Source organism: Hyperoodon ampullatus, assembly GCF_949752795.1.
Source record: "Hyperoodon ampullatus genome assembly, chromosome: 20".
Classification (NCBI taxonomy): domain Eukaryota; kingdom Metazoa; phylum Chordata; class Mammalia; order Artiodactyla; family Ziphiidae; genus Hyperoodon; species Hyperoodon ampullatus.
Genome location: NC_136933.1, coordinates 19,385,676 through 19,400,232, shown reverse-complemented (window position 1 = coordinate 19,400,232; position 14,557 = coordinate 19,385,676). Strand labels below are relative to the sequence as shown.

General features: G+C 42.0%; 1 protein-coding gene across 1 annotated transcript in view; it reads left to right on the top strand.

Moving 5' to 3' along the window:
• MTMR7 (myotubularin related protein 7) overlaps positions 1 to 13,913 on the top strand; it is a gene marked incomplete at both ends in the record, with an annotated part of 94,201 nt that extends 80,288 nt beyond the window's left edge. Inside the window, 7 exons of the mRNA XM_079726848.1 lie at positions 3,939 to 4,048; positions 5,132 to 5,257; positions 7,312 to 7,361; positions 9,440 to 9,640; positions 11,237 to 11,377; positions 12,710 to 12,836; positions 13,551 to 13,913. Of these exons, the coding sequence (XP_079582974.1) occupies positions 3,939 to 4,048; positions 5,132 to 5,257; positions 7,312 to 7,361; positions 9,440 to 9,640; positions 11,237 to 11,377; positions 12,710 to 12,836; positions 13,551 to 13,913 (1,118 nt within the window). The remainder of the gene's footprint in view (positions 1 to 3,938; positions 4,049 to 5,131; positions 5,258 to 7,311; positions 7,362 to 9,439; positions 9,641 to 11,236; positions 11,378 to 12,709; positions 12,837 to 13,550) is intronic.
• Between the last annotated feature and the right edge of the window lie 644 nt (positions 13,914 to 14,557).

Sequence of the window (14,557 nt, the reverse complement as noted above, 5' to 3'; positions counted from 1 at the left end):
AAGCAGTGCTAGCACAGGTGTACAGAATTTAGGCTGGATCGCAACTTACCATTTTATATTAGCATCGAATTCTTTAGAGGAGGAGAAGGCTATTCAAAAATGGCTTTTGGGCTTCCCTAGTGGTGCAGTGGTTGAGAGTCCGCCTGCCGATGCAGGGGACACGGGATCGTGCCCTGGTCCGGGAGGATCCCACATGCCGTGGAGCTGCTGAGCCTGCGCGTCCGGAGCCTGTGCTCCGCAACGGGAGAGGCCACAACAGTGAGAGGCCCGCGTACCGCAAAAAAAAAAAAAAAAAAAAAAAAGGTTTTCATGTCATTGTTAATTGTGTGGAGATTCCAGAAAATAGCATCATAAACAAAGCTGGAATCTTATTGGTGTCCAGTAATATACAGAGAAGCTAATATACAGATCTCTCCAATTAATGTAAAGGCCTCTATAAAGAGGGTCCCTGTCAGTTGGCAGGGGAGTGGGGGAGGAGAGCAGCACTGACAGTAGTAGACTGAGTACACTTCACTGCAGAGTTGATTCTGTCACCAGGGTGGGCTCTAAGTAAAAAAGGGAGACCACAGGGCAGGCTTTACCAAACACTTCTGTTGGACAGGCCATAATTAAGTCCTCTTTAAATGGCATCACCTGCTGGGATGTTCAGTTGAGGGAAATTACCATCATTTTGCCAGTTCTTTGAAGGCCGTTTCATTGGGCTTGGGTTTTTGACTCCAAAATGGGAAGGAGACAAATCAGACATTAGGAGAGCTCAGGTATGTGTCTGGCTGGCAAGTAAGTGAGGGCCATGTACCTTCCAACCTTAGATCTTAGACACAAGAAAGACCAGTCCCACAGGGCTCAGATGGAGACTTTGCACCCTCACTGATCCCCATCCAGTCACTGTGTAGGAAGAAATGAGCTTGGTATAGGAAATAGCTGAGGAAGATCATGGGAGGTTAGTTTTCTTCCAAACAAATTTCCTATTTCCTCAGGTGCCATAATTATCGATCTTTTTTTAAGTGTTGTTTTTATGTGTTTGTGGGATATAGTTGCCCTGTTATGTAAAACAACTGTCACTAGACCCAGGCATTAAACTCCAGGTTAGTGTAATAAGTCTGGTTCTCTGTGATCTGTGGCTGATGCCTCTGAGGTCAGCTGAAATGAACTTTGTTCAGCAAAATGGTTTGTAAATATTGGTTCAGCTTTGGCAACAGGGGTGAACCGATCAGTATTTCTGCCTTATCCTGAGTTTATCCAAACAAACCACCAGTTTTATATTTAAAAATCAAGGCGCTAATTCTTGGGAGTCTCAAGTGTACCCCCATCTGTCCATGTGTATTAATCACCTGTGGGCTGATTGCTCTTAACCATCGCCACTCAGCACGTGAGGGGAAACTCTCAGCCGTTAACTTGCGTGAAACCTCGGGAGGCTATTTTAGTGAATGCAACCAGTTTTAATGTTCCTGAAAGCAGATGTGTTAAACAAGGAGCCATCCTCCGTGTGGAAGGAAAGGAGCTGACCTGGGAGAGATGCGGCAGCTGGTCCCCTGGGCCGTGAGCCAGTGAAGAGGGTGGCCTGGGCATCCTCTCCACAGCACCTTTTAGGGCCTTGTTCTGTGAGCTGGCCGGTCCCCTGTTGCCACTGGCACAGGCCACCTCCCAGTCAGCTGGAGAGCCTGGCGTCTGTATTTTTAAACTTGCTGTCATTTCCATACCTGGTGGGAAGAGAAGGCAAAAGGGATCATTTGTCCTTGGACTGAGCTTCAGAGCTTGGATGCCAAGATATCCCTCTAGCTCCCTGGACTTTTTGAAATGAAGGAGGATGCCAGCTAGCCCTGAGCCCGATCATGACCACCAGAAATTTGGGCTAGTTCAGTGGAAAAAAAACCCCCACAAACAAACAAAAAACTGTTTGCAAGTCAGTCTTATCTGCGGAAGATTTAAAGGACTCAGTGGGTCCAGAGACTGTACGTGGTGGAATGTGTGTATTTTAGGATTAAGCTGAACGGTCTGGGTCACGGCCGGGGTTGGACAGAAAGCCCAAACAGCAGGCGCCCGCGGGAGAGGCCGCAGCACAGAGGGTGCGGGGATTGCGTCACGTGCACTGCACGGAGGCCCTGGGCAGCACTGCGGCCAGCCCGTCCCCGTCCACCTCCCCGAGGGCAGAGGCACGCCCGGCCCAGTTTCTCACCAGGGCTGGCATTTTTCAGTTGCAGCAGATTCAGCGTCTGTCTTCACACTGAGTACATACACCCCGAGGTCACGGGAAGAGTTTCCCAGGGGCGCCCTGGCTGGATTGCTTTATGGCACTGACTTCCGCACATGGTCCTCCCTAAAACTGCCTCTCCTGCCTTAGAGATGCTCCTCCGTCCAGGTGTGAACCAGCCGTCCTTTCCCACCTCCCCTAACGAACTGCCCTTTTGCCACCTTACAGACGGCGAACACACCTTCAGCCTTATTATGGTGCGTTATTCCAGGGTGCCTGAGAGGGTACATAGTTTTAAAAATCAGTGGAGGGGCACACGTGCAAAAACGTTTGAAGACTGCAAATCAGGTTAATAATCTTCCTGGAACAATCTAAATCGCTGCTGGTGGGGAGCCAGCAGCACTGTGACCTCAAAGGGACAGTGTCCTGAACCCGGGCAGTGCTGGAGAGAACTCAGTTCTCCAGCTGGGCTTCCAGCTCAGGGCAAGCTTTTGGAAGAGTTTGGACTCTTGCCTGAACATATTCATAATACGTTTTTTTCTTAAGAAGGGCCTTAAAAGCTGGGAATCTCGGTGTTATTTTCTTCCTCACTGCTGCCGTCTGTGACTCAGAATTTAACTACTTGTGCTTTTTTTGCGTGGCTCTTACGTTGCGGGAAATACGAGTGAACCCTCTGTTATCTGGCATATTTGAGGGAAGGGCATTTGATAAATTAAACGTTGTTAACTGTTAACTATGTACTGCAAATGCGCAATGCTTTCATAGACTTAAAGTTGAATCTGGGAGTTTAGAGTTGGAAGGGCACTTAGATAGAATTTAGTACACCTTCCCTGTTTTAAACGTGAAGAAATCAAGGCCCAGAGAAACACTTTAAACAAACAAAATCTATGGAACATTGTTTAATTTTCATTGATTAATTTATATGATTCCTCAAAAGGGCTTTATATATGAACCCCATGAACTTTGGAATGTCGTATTTGTGATGTGTAGTCAGAACGCTGAGCCCTAAAGTTCTTTCATGCTTAACTAAAAGATAAGCTCTCGAGATGAAATTGTTTGTGATAATATTATAGAAGTGTTTACACACCTGCCTTAGTTTTGTAAAATATAGGTATCATTGGAATCCTGGATTATCTTCATTTTCAACCAAAGGGAAAACCCCTAACCTGATGCTCTAGAAGCATTCAGAAGGGCAGGGTCTCATATTTAAGTTCACACACTTTACTCCCTTTGGGTTGGACTGTTGGTAGCAGGAGTTCGATCATTTCCATTTAAGACTTCTGGGACAGCTCTGTTTTGTATTTTTATGGCAGTCCGCAACTGAGGTGCTTGGATGATGGAGTTCTAGTTGGGAAAGTGCTGGAGTTCGTTGTAGGAGTCTTTTCTTCCAGGGCGCTCTTACTCAAGTGCTTCTCGGTGGCACATTTTGAATATCTTTGCTGGAAGAATAAATACATCTTCTCTTATTTTTACTATGGTAACAGTCAATGATTTTCATTGATTAGGGTTTAAACTTTACTAATATAATACTCCTAACCAGATGCAGTGTCCTCTGTGACCCAAGAAGATAGAAAAGCCTTACTTGGAACCGTTCAGTAGAAAGAGTAAGCGTGGGCATTTATCTTGAGTCAAGTCTTCCAGAAAACACTACAGTGAAGGAATCATTAACGAACTGCTTGCAAATACGATCACATGTAAAATGAGAGATTTTCTGTATTTTGTCTCTGTAACACAATTTATCTTGCAGTGTGTGAACTTAAGTCTCCCTCCATGAGTGACTTTCTTTGGGGACTGGAGAACTCTGGCTGGCTGAGGCATATTAAGGCCATCATGGATGCAGGAGTCTTCATTGCAAAGGTATGCGAATGCGGAGAACATAAATTGTGAGTCAGAGCAGCCAGTGTGCTCTGACTTCAGAATGGAGACCTTGTTCCCTCGCGGGAGCTCCTCTATACTAAACGGGGGGATACCAAATGGGGAGCTGGCTCTGCAGACCTCCATGAAGTTGGCCCTCTGAAGATGGGATTTTGTGAAAGAGAGGATGGCGTTCAGTGGACGGTGTATCATCAAGGCGATCAAGTGGTAAAATACTTTCAGAATGGTCTCTCTTCAGTTAGGCTTGGTCCTGGGTGGAGGAAAGAATGTTCTATAGGAGGGTACATCCAAGTGTGAGTCACTTGAGTGACCGAGGCCTGAAACTTACACCTTAGCAAACAGCTCCCCCTTTTCAGTGATGGCAGAAGCAAGTCATGCTCCTGAACCTGGCAGGTAGATTCTGTTCTGCCAGAGGAAGATTTTGCTGCAACTTTCATATAAGCTGCTTTTGAATGCATTGTCTATTTTGTTTGTTCAGTGCGTTTTTTTTTTAAAATAAATTCCCCTCAGATTTATACCTAAAGACAACCGTATCTTTTCTGATGACATGGTATGCTCCCCTTTATTTGATAATTCATTTATTTAACAAATATTTATTCACTGCTGGGCACTTTTACTTGGCTCTTATCCTTTTATCTCTAATTTCATAGTTTTACAATTTATAATTTTTGTCTTTTCCTTTTTGAAAATGATTGCAGCCAGCAGCAGCTCCAGAATTTCATTTGGAAAGGCTTAAAGTGGAAACCCGGCTGGGAGGAAGAGAGGGTTGAGGGTGGGCTAGGAGACGTTCACACAGGAAGCCTGCTTGTATGTGGTACAGAAGCCGGGCTCATGGCCCTGGATATAAGGGAAGGGAAGTGACGCTTCCATTACCGGCACCAAACCTCTCCTTGGCTCCGCCCTAACTACACGGGGGCGTGAACACTCAGTAAATGAAGGAACAGGTTTTGGTATTGATTTTTTGCCTGTAAATCTTTTTTTGATTCTTTCTGCGAGTACAAAGCCAAAGCTAATTCTGATGATTTTTCCTGTTGATAGCCATCCTTTGCCCATCCTGTTTTTCAGGCAGTTTCAGAGGAAGGGGCAAGTGTGCTTGTTCATTGTTCCGATGGCTGGGACAGGACTGCTCAGGTGTGCTCGGTGGCCAGCCTCCTGCTGGACCCTCACTACCGGACTCTGAAGGGCTTCATGGTGAGTGTGGCCGCCTGGCCACTGTCCCATGCACGCAGTGCCTGGACAGAATGGACCTCTCTTCTGACAACTATTGGCAACTTTCCCCCTCCTCATCAACATTATTTTTCTCTTAGTAGATCAGCATGATTAATTAAAGGGAAAAAGGTGAAATAGGCTTGGAATAAGAAGGTGAATTTCTGGGATTTTGGAACCAATTCAAATCAATGCTATTAAAGGTGAATTTGGGGGCAAATATAAAATATGTTTAGCAGTTTGTAAAATAGTTTTATACATCATTTGTATAAATATATTTCAAGTTTGATATATATTTTCAAGTTTGAGGTAACATGACTATAAAACAGAAAACACTTTCCAGAAAAAATATTTGGAGAAAAAACTTTGTATAGGAAAAGTGTTTTCACTTACTGCTTTTATATTTTAAATTGTCCGTCACAACTCTGGATGAGAATAATGAAAACTTTACAATGTTTTTGCATTCTTTGCTGAAATTATGGGTACATCCTCTCCTAGATTTTGCACCTTTTAGATGTGCATCAAAACTTGACATGTTGCTTCTAACTGCAGAATATTTGTGTTAGTTGCCTGGAAGGGTGAAGCTTTGGCTAAGCCACAACCAAAATCTTAAAGTGACTGCAGGGACTTCCTAGCGGCTGGGAGATTACCTGGTTCCTGCCTCTTGAACTATGATTTGGTAGAAAGTGCTTCAGAGGATCCTGAATCCATGCTTGGGATAGATGCTGAGCCAGGAAGCCTGAGGGGATAGCTCTACTGCTAGGTCTCCGTTATCGAGTATTATCAGCTGACACTCTGGGGACAAGAGAGAAGTGGCAGGTTTCCACTCTTGGGCTTTTTCTTTCCTTTTGTTGTGAATGTGTCAGAGAACTTCCTATCACCTGTGACAGCACTGAGACTTCAGAGTGACATTTCTGCTTCAGACCCCTCCCCTGGACTGAGGCTAGGGGCTGGAGTCCTTCATTTCTGTCTGGAGAGTGGGGTGCGGGAGCCTCTCCCCTTCACCACCATTGGCTCTTTTTGATTCCTCCCCATTAAACTTAGGAGTTGTCAAGGCCAAACTTCAACCAATCCTTACTCTTTTTTTTTTTTTTTTTTTTTTTGCGGTACGCGGGCCTCTCACTGTTGTGGCCTCTCCCGTTGCGGAGCACAGGCTCCGGATGCGCAGGCTCAGCGGCCATGGCTCACGGGCCCAGCCGCTCTGCGGCATATGGGATCCTCCCAGACCGGGGCACGAACCCGTATCCCCTGCATCGGCAGGCGGACTCTCAACCACTGCGCCACCAGGGAGGCCCTTTACTCTTTTTAAGGGAAAAGCTCTGGCTGTTTCAGAGCATTGGTGATATTGATGGTACTATCCTATAGTATTTAAAAGTTTTTTGGTTTTTTTAATCCACACAAGTTCAGAGTATAAACTCACGTTACCCCTAACTCCAAGGCAGGGCTGAAACTTCTAATATGTTCCAGACCCTCATCATTCTAGAATTCTTCTAAAGTATACTGAAGATCACTGGAGAACATCCCTAATTGTTCCTTGTAAAATGGCTAGTATTTGCTATTATATTGACAAGCAGCATCGCCTGTTGGTTGAGAGTTGGGCTGGATGGGCTGTGGTGGTTTCTGGAGCTCAGTTACGAGGTGGCATCCAATTGGCAGTAGCGTGATCTTCGGTGAGTATTTAACCTCTTTCAGTTTCCCCCTCTCTAAACTGAGAGTGATAATACCTACCCCACAATGAAATGAGGTCATACATGAAGCAGTATGAACAGTGCTCACTGAAAGCACTCTGTGGGTGCTGGCATTACATTTTCATATGTCCACTCTTGTTTATTTTTCCTATGGAAGGCTTTCAACTTGGCCCTCTGACGTGCATCTGTATAGGGGTGGACAGTGAGTGCTTGTTCATTTGCAGGTTACGGAGGAGAGTGACTTCTGCTCCAAGAACCTTTGAATTCAGAATCCTTCAGAATTATTGGTGCTGGTTTCTTATTTTCCTTCATTTGCTTCTCTCCATGATATTTATATTCTATCTTGTGTAGGTATTAATTGAAAAGGACTGGATTTCCTTTGGTCATAAGTTTAATCACAGGTAAGAAATATTTTTAAATCTGTTGTAGTGAATGTTCAGGATAAAAAAGATAATCTGTTTCTGAAGTTCTCAGTTGAGTGGGGGAAAATAGCCTTGTTTTCAGAGTTTCCTTGTGTATCTTATTCAGGAAGTTTAAATTTTGTTGAATATGTGTATCACAGATAAAGAAGAATGGTTGGTATTTACTGAGCAGAACTAACTAATGTTCTTCCAGAAGAGTCAGAAGCTTGTTCATTAATCGACCTAGAAAGGATGGACTCTCCCTTCCTTCCACACACATTTGATTTACTAAATGATTCCATTTTGGAAGTGCAGACATTCATTTTAAGCTGCACGTTGTGAAATGCCTGTGGAACAGTTTCTCTTTGATCTTCCACAAGGGGAGTTAAATTGGGCTTATCCTGTGGCATTTGTGTCCCAGGCATCCCTGGAGAGCTAATGTAGGACAGCAGCCCAGGCTTTGAGCCCAACAGATCCAGCCTCAAATCCAGGCTGTGGCATTTACTGTGTGGCCTTGGGCATCTGTCCTGAGCATTCGCCTCCCATCTGTTTAAAGGGGAGACCCTCCCTAATCCACGGGGTTATAGCAAGGCTTTTAAAACTGTATATGTGAGTAGCCCACCTCCTTGCCTACTAGCCCATCTACTGGGTTTTCAATAAACAGAAGCTACTGGCTTCATTTGGTTAGTGTGGATGATAATGTCTGACTGGTGTTCTGGTATCTCTAATCCCTGAATGTTACGTGTTGTAGCTGGTATGGTCTCGTCTTTTAGAGGTAAAATTTAAATTTAGGCAGCATGCTGATAATAATTTAGAGATTTTGATATACATTTTTGTTTGAATGTTTTCCTAAAATAAATTCTGAATGTATGGAGCTGCCCATATTTATTTTTGTAAGTTTTTGCATTTAGCATTAGTTGAGCATTTATTATGTGGTTTTCTGGAATTCTATTTTTATAATTAATTATCTTTCCCAGGAAGCACAGTGATTCGATTTTACAAATGAGAACATTAAAGCCCCCAAACAATTAAGTAACCTTACGATCAATTGTTATTTTCAGTTTTGGGGGTTCCACCGACTGTCTGATAGGCACTTAGGATCTCTGAGGTAGAGGATCTGTGGCAGAAAGAATATAGAAATGGCTGATAAATATGTGTCTTGTGAGGAAAGCACATACTGGGCAACCCCTTTTTAAAGCCACCAAAGGTGAGTGGGACTAAACCTTCTGAGAGGTTTCCAGGCAGTTTCTAATGTTTCCACCCTGGAAAAAACGACTAAACCGATCCTTGCTCATTCCTATTCCTCAAGTTGATTATCCAGGTCTGAGAAGATGAGGTCCTATATTGTTATTCTGTATTTGATGGCACCCAAATCACCCTTTTGGATTCTTTCTAAAATTCACGTAATAGTGTAAAGGACGAGGCAGTCTTCGTTTAAAAATCAATACAAACGTGAGGGAGGAGATTCCTGATGTACTCTTGAGAACAATGATACGAGAGAGATAAAGGTATGTGGGAATCTGTGGTCACGTGGAAATAAATTATTGACAAGTTTTAACACTGGTCTAGAAATGGAAATATCCCTAGAAACTTGGGGAACCAGTTTTTTTTAAAGCTATCTCTCTTCCTCTTTTCTTCCCAACAAAACCATGCAAAAATGAAAAACTCTGAAGTTGCTTAGGCATTTCTTCCCATTCTCCCCCGGTCACTAATTAAAGTGGAAGATTTATTTCAGAAGTTCTGATGTACTTCACACGTTTGAATGAAAGGTTGCTCTCTCCATGGAAAGACTCCCTGAATTCTATCTCTAGCACTAACACGTTTCTTTTGTAATTATAACGTCAACATGTCCCTTCTCTGCCCAGACCTTCACTACAAAGTTTCTCTTGACATTAGAATTTAAAAAGTTATGTTTTTCCACTTCTTCTGCATTCCAGGTTTATAAGATAAGATCTGTTTAGGAATTAGGGTTGCTTCCATGATTGTTTTTGCATTTATAGCTTTCGAGTTAAAAAACAAAACAAAAAAAGAAACCCCAAAAAACCTTGCCATAATGTCTCTCATACTTTGTTTCACAGATATGGCAACCTAGATGGTGATCCCAAAGAAATCTCTCCAGTTATTGACCAGTTCATTGAGTGCGTCTGGCAGTTAATGGAACAATTTCCCTGTGCCTTTGAGTTTAATGAGAGGTTTTTGATTCATATTCAACACCACATCTATTCCTGCCAGTTTGGAAACTTCCTATGTAACAGCCAGAAGGAGAGACAAGAACTCAAGTAAGTGTTGCAGTGTTTAATTTTTATCGAAAGAGTTTGTGACTGAGAATTTCAGATGGCCTTCCACAGTTTTGAAGACTGTTTTATCCACACATCTATACTGACAGAGTAAAGTTATTTTCTTTTTCCTGACGTCACTTTAACAGTTTAATGCCATCAGCTGACAAAGATAGGTACAAGTCCATTTTGCCCAGTTCCTGCCTAGTGTCCACAGACAGGTAGGTAGACTTCACGTACTGAAAATGGAAAGGAACCTTCTTGGAGTCAGAGAAAGCAATTTTTGCATTTAAAAGGAAAGAGTTAGACATCTTTGGTGTCTGTCATAAGAATTGCAAGTACAGTAGTCCCCCTTATCCATGGTTTCGATTTCCATAATTTCAGTTATCCAAGGTCAACTGTGGTCCGAAAATATTAAATGGAAAATTCCAGAAAAAAAACCGATTCGTAAGTTTTAAATTGTGGGCCATTCTGAGTAGCACAGTGAAACCTTGTGCCGCCCCTCTCCATCCTGCCCAGGATGGCCTGTTACTTACTTAGTAGCTGTCTCGGTTAACTGATTGACTGTCGAGGTTAACACAATGCTTGTGTTCAGGTAACCCCTATTTTACTTAATAATGGCCCCAAAGTTCAAGAGTAGTGATGCTGGCATTGTGGATATTCTTATTATGCCTAATTTATAAATGAAACTATCATAGGCGTGTATGTATAGGAAAACACAGTATACACAGGGTTCAGTACTGTCCAGTTTCAGGCATCCACTGGGGGTCTTGGAACATATATCCCATGGATAAAGGTGGACTACTGTATAACTGGGAAAGTAAATTAGAAACTCACGTCAGTCTCTTATTCAGATTAAAACTGGATTGCTTTTATTGAGAGGGAAAAAGTAGATGAAATGTGGACTTCTTATAAAGTCAAAAACTTAACACAAAGTGACTTTAGAGCTGCAAATGAAAACATTTTTTTAATTTTGATAAAATAAAATGACTTTAAGTGTGGTATATATAATATCAGATTCAATTTTGGAAATGATCAGTTCAAATAAAATAGACTCCACTAGTTTATGGAGCCTGAATGGAAAGAAAATGACTTTTTCCAGTAGGTACTAGTTAATGTTTTCTCCAAGGAACTTTAATTCCTATAAGTTGTAATGATTTAAAAGTAGCAGAGTACATCCTTTAAGCTCACCTGTTTTCCTAGGTAGTTTTGTGATTTGTTGGGCCAGATTAGCAAAAGGGACAAATGTCATAGGAATTCAGTGAGGATTAAATGAGAGAAAATATGTGAAGCGTTTAAATAGTACCTGGCAAATAATAAAAGTCCAACGACTATTTGGGGAAAAATTCCAAAAAAATTCTTGTGGTTTTATTTGACACTCAGAGGGATCAAGCATCTTGCCGAGGCCAGTACGGACAGCAGAGGAGTCGAGACTCCTGCTGTACCGTGAAGACACAGATTGCAAATTTCCCTGCTAGAGGACAGGGACACCTGATGTTCAGATAACAGTTTTTGATCCCTTTCCAGCTTTAATATTACATGTCTACTATTTGTAAGAATGAAGATAAGCTGTATTCAGGCTTATTTTCTTTGTAACAGAATTCAAGAAAGAACATACTCTTTATGGGCTCACCTGTGGAAGAATCGGGGTGACTACCTGAACCCTCTATTTAGAGATGATCCCAGTCAGACCCAGGGAACCCTCCATCTCCCCACGACGCCATGCAACTTCATGTACAAGTATGTAAACCTCTAGGACCTTCACAAGTATGGCTATGAACTTAAGATTCTGGCACTTTTTACCATTTGGAAGTTGAAGTGTATGAGCTTCAAGGCTTTTTTGGATGCAAACACACTGAAGGAAGATGCTTAAATATCTCATCTGGCATTTTTGCCAGTGTCTCCTCTCTCTCTCTTTTTCCCCCTAAATGTGGAATTCTCTTTAGAAGTCAATATTTTGTAGTAATGATATCCTAAAAATGTAAGTTCCAGTCTATTTAAAAGTGAAGGAGGGAGGGAGGGAGGACCTTAGAAGTTAAATGTGGAATCACAGGTTTAGGTAGTGATCATGACACAGCTTACCTTCAGAAATACTGTGGCTATGGTTCCCGACCACTGCCAGAGAGTGAGTATCGCAATAATGAGTCACATCAATTTTTTAGTTTCCCAGTGCATGTAAAAGTTATGTTTACACTATACAGTAGTCTATTAAGTGTGCAACAGCATTACGTCTGAAAAACAATGTAACCATGTTCTATACCTTAATTTAAAAACACTTTATGGCTAAAAAACGCTAACGGTCACCTGAGCCTTCAGTGACTAGTAGTAGTAACATCGAAGATCACTGATCACCATAGCAAAGAAAATAATACTGAAAAGTCTTGAAATATTCTGAGAATTACCCAGATGTGACACAGAGACACAAAATGAGCAAATGCTGTTAAAGAAATTGTGCTGATAGACTTGCTTGGCACAAGGTTGCCACAAACCTCCAATTTGTAAAAAAATGCCATCTCCACAAAGCACAGTAAAGCAAAGTGCACCTGTATTCTCATTTGCATTCCAGTATGCTTTACTGTGTAGAATAAAAAAGGGAGGATTTATTGCAAATATAAATTTTTGGTGGTAGTGATAAGAACAAGCGAAAACTCTCAAATTTAAAAGACTCCCTTTGTGGCTGAAAGATGCTGCATGTTAATACAAACACTCATTTTTCAAGTTGACTTCCAAACTAAGAGCCATTTTCTTAAGCCCAAAAAAGAAAGATGTTAACATGTACTACCTTCACAGTCTGTTTTAGAAAAATGTTATGTGCCTACTAACTCAGTACCATCTATACAAGTAGACTTCATGAATTTATTCTCCCCAAAAGAAGTCTACTGATTCAAGAAAATGAAAACATCAACATGAAATTATTGCCTTAAGTTAAAGTGGCTTTTTTGAGCCTGTGCTTTGCATTTGGTTATTATTAGGACGGTGGGACTGTGGTTTGAAAGATTCCTTAGAAGACTTGAGGATGTGGATGTACAGATTGTGACCTGGTGTTTCATGAAGCGCTGCTGTCCTCTCTAGATTTTGGAGTGGAATGTATAACCGCTTTGAAAAGGGACTGCAGCCCCGACAGTCGGTCACAGATTACCTTATGGCTGTGAAGGAGGAAACCCAGCAGCTGGAGGAAGAACTCGAGGCCCTAGAAGAAGTAAGACACACTTGCTCTTGTTAACTTTATTTTGTGACGATCACTGCTCTGGGAAAGCCTCTCATGACTCAGGATGTGTGAAATGTAGCAACAGAGCCATTTCACATTTTTAGCCAGTGGGTAACAAGAAAACACAGCCCCCACTAGGGGAGCACTTACCTAGGCACTTAATACGTTTCAGACATCTGGCTTGGCTCACTTCCTTGGTTTGCTTCGGGGATGATGAAAATATTAGGGAACTAGATGGTAGTGAATGGTTGTGTACCCTTGTGAATATACTAAAAACCACTGAACTGTACACTTTAGAGGGTGAGCTACTTATATCTTAATTTTAAAAAATTAGATAATGAACACCTCACTCCTCATTTAAAAAAATGTATCTTGAGTTCACAGGATGAAAATCTTTATGTAAAACCAGATAGATACAGAAAGAAGGATGCCAGGTACTCTACCTATGCTACGTTTTCTGCATTTTATAGAAAACTTGTGCTAAGGCAGTGCCATCCTTACATTAGAGATGAAGAAAAGCAAGCCTCACAGAATCTAATTATTTTGTCCAAAGTCATGAAGTCTAGTTTTCAACCCAAGTCCGTCTAAATCCCATGTTCTTTAACATTATACCCAGCTGGAAGGTAATGAATACCTTTAGGCATGCATATACAAAAAAGATACATGATTTATGATCGTTCCCTGAAATTGTTGTTTCTTTTTTAGAGGCTGGAAAAAATTCAGAAAGTCCAGTTAAATCGCACTCAAGTGAAGAGTAAGCAAAGTGAACCCAGCAAACACTCAGGGTTTTCTACCTCAGACAGCAGCACAGCCAACACTCCCCAGGATTACAGCGGGAATATGAAATCATTTCCATCCAGGAGCCCTTCACAGGGCGATGAAGATTCTGCTTTGATTCTAACCCAGGACAATCTGAAAAGCTCAGACCCAGACCTGTCAGCCAACAGTGACCAAGAGTCCGGGGTGGAGGATCTGAGCTGCCGCTCCCCCAGCGGGGGGGAGTGCGTGCCGAGCGAGGACAGCGGCAAGGACCGGGATTCTGACGAGGCCGTGTTCCTCACGGCCTGAAGGTCCCCCGTGGGGTTCCCAAGTAAAGGACACACAGAAACACGTTCCAGAAATAAGGGAACAGTGCAATTTCACATGACAAAGTAGCCCAACAAATGATACAGGTCCTTGAGAATTATCAAATGTAGCAGTGAAAAGAAAAAAGCCCAACTTGTAGTTCCTTCAGGTGTTGAAGAACAGGAAGTAGCCATTTCTTTTATCAAACAAGTATAAGGAAAATGATTCCCCATTTTGAAAATCATTCTAGACTGTGGAAGAAGTTTTATTCACTACAGAGCAATGACCTCTACCAGCACCTGAGGTTATCAATTCAAATCTTCCTTGATAGCCTGCGGCTGGTCAGAAAGTGCCCTGACCTCTTCACACTTATCACTTCAGCCTTTCCCCTTATTTCACTTCCAGATGCATATTTTGTTTCCTAAGATATTTTGTTACCTTCCTTCCTGACTCTCAGTATTTCTAATAATAGAACACATTATGGTTAATAGACATACTTCTGTAACTGATGAGCTCTGTAACTGCACTTAAGCTTATCTTTCAGGTTTATTGTTCACTTTAACTTTCTCTTAGGTAATATATTTTAAATTGTTAAAATAATTTCGTTGCCTTTTCCTGGAATTTCATATTGCTCCTTATTTAAAAAA